Source organism: Phyllostomus discolor, chromosome 3 (assembly GCF_004126475.2).
Source record: "Phyllostomus discolor isolate MPI-MPIP mPhyDis1 chromosome 3, mPhyDis1.pri.v3, whole genome shotgun sequence".
Taxonomy (NCBI): domain Eukaryota; kingdom Metazoa; phylum Chordata; class Mammalia; order Chiroptera; family Phyllostomidae; genus Phyllostomus; species Phyllostomus discolor.
Window position 1 is genome coordinate 107,831,878 of NC_040905.2, and position 12,155 is coordinate 107,844,032.

Here is a 12,155-nt window from a genome sequence, read left to right on the forward strand (position 1 = left end):
AGCCTCCCGAGCGCGCCCGGCCCGTCGCCGGCCCGCGCCGCCGCCGCCGCTCCCGCCGGCTCCAGGCCCCGCAGGACCGCCGCGCCAGGCCAGGCCTCCTGACCGCCGCGCCCGGCCCGAGGCGGGGCTGACTCCGCGGCCCCCGCCCGGCCGCCCTCCGCCCCCGGCCGGCCCGCAGCCCCGCAGCCCCGGCCTCGGCGGGGGGAGGCGGGCCCCGCGGCGGCCGCGGCAGCGGCGGCGGCGGCGGCGGCGGCTGCAGCCAGCGACGAGGCCACTCGGCCCGGCCCGCCGGCCGTCCTCCCGCCTCGGCGCCGAGATTGGGCGAATCGCGAGCAAGTACGTGCGCGTCTCCCTGCCGCCGCCGCCGCCCGCCGCGGGCCGCCCCGGGGCCATCGCCGACGACGCGCGGGAGGAGGAGGAGGAGGCCGCCCCGCCGCCGCCGCCGCCGCCGCCGCCGCCCCGGCTCGCCGCCTCCCGCCCGCCGGGCCCGCAAGCCCGACCCCCAGCCGTAGGCGAGGCCCAGGCCGCGGCCGACATGAACCACCAGCAGCAGCAGCAGCAGCAGAAAGCGGGCGAGCAGCAGCTTAGCGAGCCCGAGGACATGGAGATGGAAGGTGAGGTCCGCGGGCTGCGGTGGCGGGGCCAGGAGCACCTTCTATTGTGGCCGGGGGGAGCCGCGGGAGCCACGCGGGGGGCTCGCCATCTTTAAAGCAGGCCTGGGCGGCTGGCCCGACCCGGCGAGGCTGCAGCGTCATGCCGGGCCCTCGGGCCCCCGCCCCGCTCATTGTCCGGACACCGGGCCGCCTCCCCGGCACAAAGCGCTCAGAGCTGTAAATTAGGGCGCTGCGGCCGCGGAGGGGCGCAGGCGTTTGTTTTCTCGCTGCTGGCGGCCGCCCCGCGGGCCGGGTGGGGAGCTAGGCTCCCGGGACCGTCCCGCTTGTCGGGCGTCTCTGGGGCCTGCGGATCTGGCCTGGTTTTTGTCTTGTAAGCTCGGAAACTCGATCTCCGTGGACGCTGGGCTCGCCGGCACCTGCTCCTCCGGTGCGCTCCTCCAGAGAGCCCGCCGGGCGTAGCGACAGTCCCCAAGATCGTCTTATAACACTTGTCAGGTCGGGCTTCATTTTGAAACAGCTGCTAGGAATGCAGATGTTCTCAGCCTTTGGACTGGCCCAGAGTTGTGAGCCAGGCGCTCGCGGTTTCTAAAATAACTGAATGTTGGGGAGTTTGATCCCCGACTGTGTAAGGTGCAGTCAGCATCCGGCCAGGTGTGTGTTTGAAACTACGCGCAAGCCCCGCCACACATGGCTACCTATATCCGCATCAAACTCGACTCCGAAGGTAACTTAATTTTCTGCCCCTGTGGCAGCAGTTTTCCAAGGTACTGTACTTTGAGATGTAAGGTCTTGACTTACATAGCTCAAGCAGATTTGGTCATTGGAAGGTATTTTTCATTTCTTGTGGCGCCAAGTACGTAAGAGGATATAAAATCAAAGTTGTCTTGAAAGATAGTTTCCTTACACCTCGAGGAGTCAGACTGGCAGCTGTCAAAAGGGGGCACTTAAATGAACCTGGCATTGAACGTTACGTTCTTGTTTTGCTTTTAGCAAGGGATGTTGAGTTGCACAAATAAATGGAGGCACTAAAGAAGCTGGAGAAAGAAGCATTTGCTCTGTGGGGTGGGCTGCACGTGTCGGGTGCTGTGCACTGGTTGGTGGGGATACTTACCATGACTGATATTCCCTGTGCATAATTTACTGCCAATAACTGGATGTTGATTGAAAAACTGCCTTGCCAAATTGCAAAAGGCCGAGTGGCAGAGGTGCCTGCAGAAAGCACTTCCCAGTGGCACTTAGAATGGCAGTAATACAATGGCAGTAATGGGGGCAGGAGAGCAGAGCCCACATCAAGAACTGGGCTATCTGTTTCACTTGGCCCCAGCAAGGCGTCACTTTGCAGAGCTTTTGGCAAGTGTGATTGAACCAGCTAGCTGAGAGAGTACATTACTGAGAGAATTTTGTGTATTCCTTTGATGCTAGATAACAAAAAATGTTGCTTTTCAATTTCTTTTTCAACTATTACCCAGTCAGGATAAATTCAGCACTGCTAGCACATCGATTTTCCATCTACATTGCCTCACCTCTTTTCAAGTGTTTTTGAATACTACTGAGAGAATTAATAATGAGCATGGACATCCCACTGTAGAGTCTGTTTGTGGTAAAGAACTTTGTCTTTGGGAGAAATGTTCCTGTCCACAAGTTTCAAGGACTTTTCTGTAGCACTGGAGTGTTGAAGAGTAATGGAAGAATTTTCTGAAGTTCGTGTATGCTTTCAAGTTTACATTTTCTTGTTTTCATACCAGGATTTGCATTGGAAAGGTCACCCCCTAAAACGATTCTGCAAATTTACTAGAATCTCAAATTGGATGGCAATGGTTGTGATTATTAGTACTGATTCCTTAAACATAAGAACTTGTTTCTTTTGAGTGGGCCTCTCCAGATCATCATCCAGAAGTACCCTGTCTTGTCAGGCTTGTGGTTTTTTTTGATACAGGTATGTGGTTTAAAAAGCTGCCTGTATATTAGGCAGTTTATTTCTGCTTTTCTTGGCCCTCCCACTCCTAAAATGTGGTGCAGGGCTTATATACAGGGGCCAAAGTAGTTTTATGGTTGTGAGTATGCAAAAGCAGTTTATTATTGTTATTATTTATTATTGTATTTTCTAGATGACCAACTCCAAACATACTTTTCCAAAACTTGTATTGTAGTGTAGGATCCCTTTTAATAGGAAGACCCTATTAAAAAGCGGGCAAGGTGGGATTTAGTTCCTATCAGTTCTGGTTGGATCCATATGTCAGGCTGTGATAGTTACTTGCACCTGTTTAGCCTCTTTGTCGTGATTCCAGTAGAATCAGCAGCTGGAATCTTAGGGGGCTAGCTGGTCAGCTTGAAGAAGGGAAGGCTTTGTTGGTGAGCATCCCCTTCCTAGGTGGGGTGGTTTTGAAGGAGTCTGGGAGACTGGTTGGTTGGTTGGTTATCAGTGTTAGTTTGTTCACCTCCTGCTCCACTTTATTGGGGTTGCATTTGCTCTTGACTGAACTCTGCACAGCCCTTGCATATCTGCTGGAGAACAACAGTGCTCAGGGTTATGTTTAAAATTCCTTTTTCTGAGCAATAAGGAAAGTTACAAAGGGTGAGGGGCAGAGAGGGAAAAGATGGGGAAGACAGCATTTAGTTGAGGTCAGTACTATATGCTTCATTTAAGGCCTGAAGCAACCAATCACATTTCAAGTTGTGTGGCATATGGAACTATGGAGGTGGTGGTGTTATTAGCTCTGACCAGGAATGTACTTGTTTGGCAGTTAATTTATTCACTAACTTAGAGGCAGTGCAGGCTATTGAAAGACTGAATTGCATAGGCCTCTGCCCTATGAATACTTTGGTGTGAGTACTTTGGAGAGGTGATAATCTGGTCTGTGTTATGCCCTGTCAACAGGAAGTTTTCCCAAGGCCTTGCTTCTGTTGCACAGACTGGCTAGCACAAATGTAAATATCCTTATGTTTGTTCCCTGGTGTTTCTTTTACAGTTGTGAGCAGTCTCTGTTTCAGAGTATAATCTCTGATATTAATGGGGACAGACAATTTTGTTTGACTTTCATACAGTACTCCGGCCACTGTTATTAGGGACACCAAGCTGGAAGCAAATCAATGAGTCAGTCATCTGCAGTTGCTGAAAAGAAGTGACTGCTGCCTTCCATGTTTTTTATTTGTGGGGGCACCAGTGGTGGGTTTCTCTTGCTTTCATACTTGTGTGGGTTTGTGGAGTTTTAAGTTACAATTCTGCTAATGAAGGTTTGGGAGTGGAAAGTGAGTTCTCTTCCACACATGCACCCAATAAAACCAAACTTGTGCATTTTATTATACCTAAAAACATTTTCCTTTTCAAATAACACCATAATAAGACAAATCAAATAATATTGGATTTGCAAAAAGTCTTAGTTTTTTCTATAAAATGAAAGACACAGTTTTCATTTTCACCAGATTGATTTGAACATTTTGAGAATTTTAGCTATCTTCCTCTATTGGCTTATAGTGGAGGCCAGGGGTGTGGCCTGAACGTCTCCCAATGCAACAAAGATTTGGCCAAAGTGTCAACAGTACAAGAAACGTCATAAACCACTTTTGACACGTTTGATCAGTCACAGCACCTTCTTCATGCACTGCACAAATCTCTTTTTTGCACTTCATTTGTGTTTTTTCCTTTCTTGGAATAATAAATCAAATACACCGAAAATGTTGCATACTTTCTTCAGTCCTATTAAAATGGCTGCACAAAAACTCACGCATTGTATTTTAAAAGGCACACTGATATGACAGCTGTCACAATACAATCTAACAAAATTGTTTGGAATGATGTTAAAGACAACTAAGCACTACTAGCGCCATTGTAGAGGAAAAAACCAAAATTTTTGGCCAACCCGATATGAGAATATTGATTTTATTCTCACATTAGCATGGGTTGGTAAAACAGGTCTGTGAAGCTACAAAGAGAGCTTCAACTCCAAAAACTCAGAAGAAATTAGGCCAAACCTAGAAACAATTTAATGTAAGCCTGTCAGATTTTGAACAGATTGGAAACTTTCCATAGACACCCTCATTTCAGGCTGCTGATTTTGATTATCTGTAAACAAATAAAAGATTGGTATAGCAGCAGATATTTAAGAGGAAAGCATAGACTTTTTGTTTTTTATTCTGGAATTGGTTTTGTGGGAAGAAGCCATTGAAAAATTATGGTAGGGCAGCATGGTGACTAAGTACGTGCTTAGGGCTAGGCTTGATGTGGGCTTTGGATGTGGGCTTTGCCATATAATTGTGCGGCTTCATGTACATTGCTTAAGCTCTTGCTGACTCAGTTTCTTCATCCTCGAAAAGGAGGTCAGTTCTATCTTGCAAGGCTGGGAGGGTCAAGACAGCCAGGGACAGAGTTGGGAGCACAGGAGATGTGCAGTTGACCGTTTGCTGTGATGGTCAAACCTCTGCACCTGAGGTAGGATAAAACCTGCCCAAACCAGGTGGGGCAAGTTGATTTTTGGTGGTATGCAACAACATCCTAGTTTAATTACATCCTAGTATGGATTGGGAAGGAAACATAACCAGCCTCAAACTAAACAATATTGTTTTTGAAATTTTGGGCTTGATGTGCCTAAGTAGGTATTTAAGGCCAGTGGTATAAATATGTTTAGAAACATTAAGTGGATAGTAGAGAAGATAAGTGGATTTAGTGTGTTGTGACATTGTTACTGAAGCTTGGTCAACTTGATAGCCTTGTAGTGGATTCTTGTTCTTGCACTAGTGTTAGACCACCTAAAGATGAATTTGAGGTTGAGCATGAGGTTGAAGTAGGGAAGCCAGGTGGCCCAGCCTCCAGACTTCTGGAGTTGGCCTTGATTCTCTCTGGATCCCTATATCCTGTTATGGAGCCCCTTCTGGTTTTCCAGCTGCCACCCTAAAGCAAGGTCTCTGTTGACTCCCACCAGGACCTTGCAGCAGCCTTCTTACTGGTCTCCGCTTCCACCCTTCCTGATTCCCACTCAGCTATGAAAACAGACTGCATACAGGACTCTTGTCCCTGTCACTGTCCTTCTTCGAAGGACTCAGATGTGCTGCCTTCTCTGTAGAGGGTCAGTCACACAGCCCAGACTAGGCCCTGCAGGTCCTCAGGATGACCTCCACCTCTGTGCTTCAGGCACCTGGCAGGCACACACTGTGTTGCATAGGGTGCAGCTCCAGGTTCTGGGCCCCACAATGGCGTAGAAGGCCATGGCTTCTCTTCCTGGAGTGCACAGGACAGGTACCCCAGGAAAGAGGATCAAAACCCATTCAGATGCCATCGTTTCCCTAACCCTTCTGGCGCCCTCAGCCACTTTCTTTGCTTAAGAACCCTGACAGCCTTTTGTCCCAGGGACTATTGTGAAGTTGCCGCTAGTGTACCCATCTTCCTCACTGCTGGATTGTTTGAGCTGAAGGTGAACATCTTCTGTTCCTTTTTTGTTAGATGTACTTGTGGAAGAGACTGTCAGGAAACAGGGATTCTAAGGCTAAACGGAAGTACAGGAGTTGGCTGGCTGGTCGGCGGCATGTACAAGAGTGCTGAAGCCATAAACCAATATTGCTGTAATAGCTGCCAATTCAGCTTTATTGCTTTTAACGTAACTTGCCTCAAATGACATTTTTGATCCTTTTAGAAGAAAAAGCTTGTTTTCCAGATAAGGACATTGGCAGACTTTCATACATTACTAAAGATTTCTTTTGAGTATTTTCAAAATTGTTTTTGTTGCTCTTCTGGTTTTTGGTTGGGCATTATCTGTTTGATTTCCAAGGCAAAGAAATTTTACCGGAGACCAAGAGTTGTAGCAAGGTATTTCTTGACTCGTATTGTGACAGATTCAATGTTAAATGTCACCTGCTTTGTAGACTTCTGGTTCTGAACTCATTTAGATTGGGAAAGTTGGAGGAAGCGGGATTATAAGTGTCATGTGTAAGAAAGAAAGTTATGCCATTTTTCTAGTGAGTTAACACATGCTTTGGCTAATGAGAAGTCAGAGGTATTGAAATTCTCTTGAGAAGCAGGCTTACTTCTGAGAGTTGGTGACTCAGGCTTGGAAGTTGGAAATGGGGGTAATTAGAAAGTTTCTCAAGGAGGGAGATACACTAACCTGTGCAAGAGCCGAATGCTTCTAGAACTTGATGACACATTGAGTGAGACTATCAAGAAAGAGGGGCCTCTGGGAGACCACCCCCTGAGAGAGAGCGTCATTGTCTTCACTGTGAAGGGGACAGCTGGGAGTCGAAGACCACACTGGGGTCACAGTGATGGATGGCTCACTCACTGCCTGGTGCTGGCTGGGCCGGGCTCTGATGAGGCTGTGCCAATGCCACGTTGTAGCCAGTTCAGTTCTTGGTCAACTGTTGAGGTGTGGGGACCACTGTTGTGAGGTCACAGCTGTTAACATTCACGGAGATGCCCAGGTGTGCTTTCAAAGAGCCCAGGTTACCTGATTGACAGGAGCTTTATCTTACTAAGTGTTTGAAATGTGCGTGAATATTGTCTGAGTCTCAAGGTAGTGGCCTTTTTCTCTTTTTTGGGTCATTGAGAATTTAAATGGTATGGAGAAGGAGGTTCCCTTGTGTGACCACACAGTTCTACCTGATTTTCCTGCCTGGCATCGAATATTCGAAACTGGCCCTGCCTCTGTTTTGATTTCATGCCAGAGACTAAATTGGTTTTCCTGACACCGTAAAACCGGGAGGGCAATGTCCTATGTTATATACCAGCCTCCAGAATATCGACCAGGGGAAGGTCTAGCTCTCACAATAAGTTGTTCAACTGGCCTGTGGTTTGGAAAGAGTTGCTGTATGCAGTTGTGAGGGTGGCCTGTATTGCAGAGCAAGCTCACACCCTAGGGTGTAGCCACAGGTGTCTGGGTGGTAATCTCACTTCTCTTGGCTGTCCCTTTTGCCACCCCACTCATGGATCCTTCAGAAAGAGTTGAAGGGACCCCTTCCAAGGGAGACCACGTGGCCTTGCTCCAATGTGGTGGCTGAGCAGACTCTGCCACTCTACAGCCCCTTATAAAAAGGCCCCTTGTAAAAAGGCTAAAGGCCATTTACCTAGAGTTGCAAGTACATTTCATCAGTGTGACTTTGTGGAATAAATTATATTTCAAGGCTCTTAATTGACCTTGTGCAGATGCTGTTTTTTAAATTTATTTATTTTTGAAATTTTGTAAAAGTTTATTTGAGCCCAACTGGTGACATTGTTGGGAAGCAGGATCTCAAATGCTCCCTGCAATTGCTGTTTTTAGAACACACACATGTTAATGCTCCTTAACATGTTTACATAGTACAGCTCCTTTTAAAATGTAGGGTGGGTAATGTTGAAGTGCTTGTTCTTGCAGTTAGTAGTTTATATCCACTTGGAGGAGAAATTATTTAATCAAGTTAACTGTATGAAGTCATTACAAACATTCCATAGCCCAGATCACTGTTTTATAACCATTACGGATACTTATCAGATTTCTTCTTCCCAAGAATCTCAGCCATTTTCTGTTATCTCTTGAGCTGGTGAGGACTAAGGGTGAACAGATAAGGGCTGGAACACCTGACTTGCAGAGCGCCGTGAGAAGTAGCTGGGAGAATGAGGGTTCTGTGGCCTTTTTGTGAGCCCCAGCCTTTGAGCTGTCCCTCCTGTTAAGACTGGGAGCAGTGGCCTGTGGCTGCTTCTCCAGGTTGGTGTGGAATCTTGTCTGCCCTATCCAGAAGGGGTCCTCATTTCTCTGGACTCCAGGTTACCTGCTGCTGGTATGGGTGGGAACAAACTGAGGTGGTTTTCCTGCTTGAGAACCATCTTTCTCCAGAAAGCCACTTGTGTTCATATGGGGCATGGGGAGGTGACACGTGGGGTACAGTAAGAAGACTCTTAAGGGGTTGTTGTGTTGTGCAGTATGGTAGCCACCAGCCCTATGGCAGTGATTTTAAGTTTAAAATAAAATGAAAAATCCCATTTGTCAACTGACTAGTGGCATTTTAAGTGTTGAGCAATCGCACCTGGTGGTGGACAGTTGCCAGTGAACCTATGAATGCAGAATGTGTTGGTGGCCAGAGCTGGCCTAAACACAGTGCTGGTCTGGTTGGGTCTTAGGCTAGAAGGTGTTTCTGGTAGCATTAGTGTCACATCGAATGTTGGAAAGTGTTCCAGGATGTCCTGGAAAAGTAAAATTAAGAGGAAGGAGTAAAAACACTGAAAACTTACAGATAAGTAGTTCTTGGGCAAACCTTTAGAGCTCGGGTCCTCCCATTATTTGTGGTGCAGACCAAGGTTGTTTTCTTTAATTTTCAGTCCATTGCGGACAGGCAGTTTCTCAACTGTATTTTGTAGAAACACATACAGTGCACATTATTTGAAAAGTGAAATGAAATAGACATATGGAATACAAGCCCCAGGTTATTATTAAATTCAACGAAGGTAAAGTTCCATTCCAACAGTTATATTTAGAACAAACATACATAGGAAGAAAGGAAAGTATTGCACAAACTCCATGTTTGTTGGAAGTGTGTGTGTAGGCCATTAATATAAAGAAATGCTATTCCAATTTCCTGTATTAGAAGCCTGCACAATGCTTTGAAGAATGCAGCTTACATGAATAGTTTCTTTTTTTTTTTAAGGTCTTATTCATTTTTAGAGAGAGGGAAAGGAAGGGAGGAAGAGGGAGAGAAACATCTATAGGCTGTCTCTCCAACGTGCCAAACCTGCGACACAGACATATGCCCTGCCCGGGAATTGAACCGGGGACCCTTTGCCTTGTAGGACAATACAGACCCACTTGAGCCACACCAGTCAGGACACTTGAATAGTTTTAGAAGTAACAATTAATCTTGCTTCCTGCTTGGATGGACAGCATCCCTGCACCTCAGAGAGGATGGTGTCTATGCAGACTGCTTCTTCGTTTTACTGATACTCATGTGAATCATGTGAACCCAGTGCTACAGGGGTAGCAATGAAAATGAGAGAGATGTTGATAGAGATTTTCCAAAATTTGTCTGTGAACAGCGTCAGCTGTAGCTTATAAATTTACAGTTAAATGATCTTCCATGGAAAGAAATGGGTTCTGGGTTATCTCTACTTTTGGGTTGCAGTTCCCAAATTAACACTAAAGTCTGCCAACTGGAATGTCCTATGTGACCTGTGCTGCACAAGTTCTACAACCCCCCAACCAGCCCCCACTGGCCCATGCGTGGATGTTACAGGAGAGTCAGATTGCTAAAACATGTTGTTCTTCACTTGGGCAGGCCCACAGAGGGTCACCTGTGCTGACTCCACCCAGAATATCTTTGTTTTTAGCCCCACCCTCCTGCTTTCTTGGTTTCCTTGTGGGATGGGGTAGGGGAGAAGGCTATGCCATGGGACTGGCCAACCCTGGGGAAGGGATGTGTGAGTTAAGGAATTACAGCTGGGTTTGAAAACAGAGATGGTCTGGAGAGATCAGAAGCTGGAGGTATAGAATAGCAGAAGGGATAGGGACCTGCAGGTCTCTCTGACTAGAGGTTTATAATCTGTGCTTGGCTGAATCATGTTCCCCAAAGGTGTCTGTGTCCTAATCCTCAGAACCTGTAACTGTCAGCTATGGGGCAAAGGGGCATTGCAGATGGGATTAAGTTAAGGGCCCCTAGATGGGGAGATGGCTCAGTATTTTCCAGGTGGGCCCACTGTAATCAGAAGGGTCCTTACAAAGGAAAGAAGGGGGTTGGAGTGTCAGAGTGGTGTGGTGTGAGAAAGCCATTGCTGGCTTTGAAGATGGAAGGGGGAGCCAAGCAGTGCAGTGGCCTCTAGAAGCTGGGAAAAGCAAGGAAACAGATTCTCCCCTTGAGCCTCCAAAAGGGGCATAGCTTTGTTACACTCGAATTTAGTCCAGTGAGCCTCATTTTCAGACTTCTGACCTCCAGAACTCTAACAGAGTAAGCGTGCTGTTTAAGCCACTGAGTTTGTGCCGATTTGTTTCAGTAACAATTGGAAACTAATACAGGATCTAAGGAGGTGGCTAAGAAGGAGCAGGTGGGTGCCCAGTAAACAGCAGGCTTGGAATTTTAGTGACTGCAGTGAGGCTGGATGAGTACGAGGCTGCTAACCCTCACTCTGCCAGGATGTGTGATGGGCGGGCTGTACCTTTACTAACTCCTTTGCTCCTTACTACAACCTGAAATGGATGCCGCCTGAGCAAAACAAGGCATTGAGCAAGTTACATTTCTCAGGGGCAGTGATGGGATTTGAATTCTCCCATTCAGGATTCACAGCCATTTAGGATTCATCATCACCAGTAGACACCATTGGTCATAAAGGTCACGGTCACTGCTTTTTTAAAAAAATATTTTATTTATTTTTAGAGAGAGGTAAGGACAGAGAGAAGCATCGATCCGTTGCCTCCTGCCTGTCCCCAGCTTGGGACCTGACCCACAACCCAAGCATATGCCCTGATGGGAAATCAAAACAGTGATTTTTGGTTTGCGGGATTATACTCAACCCATTGCGTCCCACCAGTCGGGACACTGCTTTTTAACTTCAACTCTCCTCCTGCCTTCTCTTATGTTTCTTCCCTCACCATCCCATACTGGTAAACTGCCGTTGGGCTTCCTAGTCTGAACATTTTTGTGTGGTTCACCACATGCTTTGAATATAGAAAGCTCACTGCCAAAATCGGCTGGGACCAGCCACCCTACAGTTCAGCAAGTGGAATAGGGTGGCAGAAGGTCCAGAACAAAATATTGTAGTATGAGTTTGTAAAGGTAGATGATTCCTCCCTCCTTCTAGAACTGAAGTAACTGGTTTAGATTCTCAGTAACATGTCAAAGATCCTGCGCTGAAAAGAATCATCCCTAAAGCAAACCAGCTGGGGCTCTGGGTATATGGAGGAGGACCAGGTCTTGTCAGCTGGGGCTCAGGGCACAAGTGGGCTGCATTTCAGAGTGCCCAATTCTGTGGATCTACAGCATAGGTGGCAAACACAAGGCCCGAGGGCCAAATCCAGCCCTCCATCTGTTTTATCCAGCCTGGTGCCTTGTTTCTACCCAGTGGCAGTGCCGAGCTCTCGCTTAACTGTTAAGGAGCAGTTACATTTGTACAGTGTTAAATTTACATTCAGCCCTTTGAAGGCGACCTTGAGGCTGATGTGGCTCCTTGTGAAAATGAGTTTGACACCCCTGATCCTACAGGGTTAGCTAGCGAGGCACCTTAACCCAAGGGAGCATAGACCCCCTCCACTCACGTCCTCCTGTTCCCTCAACGGCATCACAGATGAGCAAGCCCACACAGATGGCATGAACCTGGCTGCTCCCCCTCCTTCCCTGGCTTTGACCAGCTGTGTTTTCCCCTTTTCTCCCAAAGCACCTGGTTTCTTTCTCAGGAGAGCACCTTCCACAAGGCAGAAGGAATAGTGGGTTGAAGGTACCAGCGCTCTGGTGTTGGTTAACCGGGCACGGGCTGAAAGGAATGAAGTGACTTCAGAGGCCTAGTGTCCTTGTCTCACTGACTTGCAGCTAGCTGGAAGTTTTTGTGTTACTGTTTTCGTGGTATATTTTGAATGTTTTCTTTTGGGGCTTCTTTTC

The 12,155-nt window shown here is 47.4% G+C and overlaps 1 protein-coding gene across 1 annotated transcript in view; it reads left to right on the forward strand.

The window, feature by feature from the left end:
* The first annotated feature begins 443 nt into the window (after positions 1–443).
* The window catches only part of USP7 (ubiquitin specific peptidase 7), a 66,524-nt gene continuing 54,812 nt past the window's right edge, over positions 444–12,155 (forward strand). Inside the window, exon 1 of the mRNA XM_028505336.2 lies at positions 444–614. Coding sequence (XP_028361137.1) covers positions 536–614 — 79 coding nt within the window. The 5' untranslated portion in view covers positions 444–535. The remainder of the gene's footprint in view (positions 615–12,155) is intronic.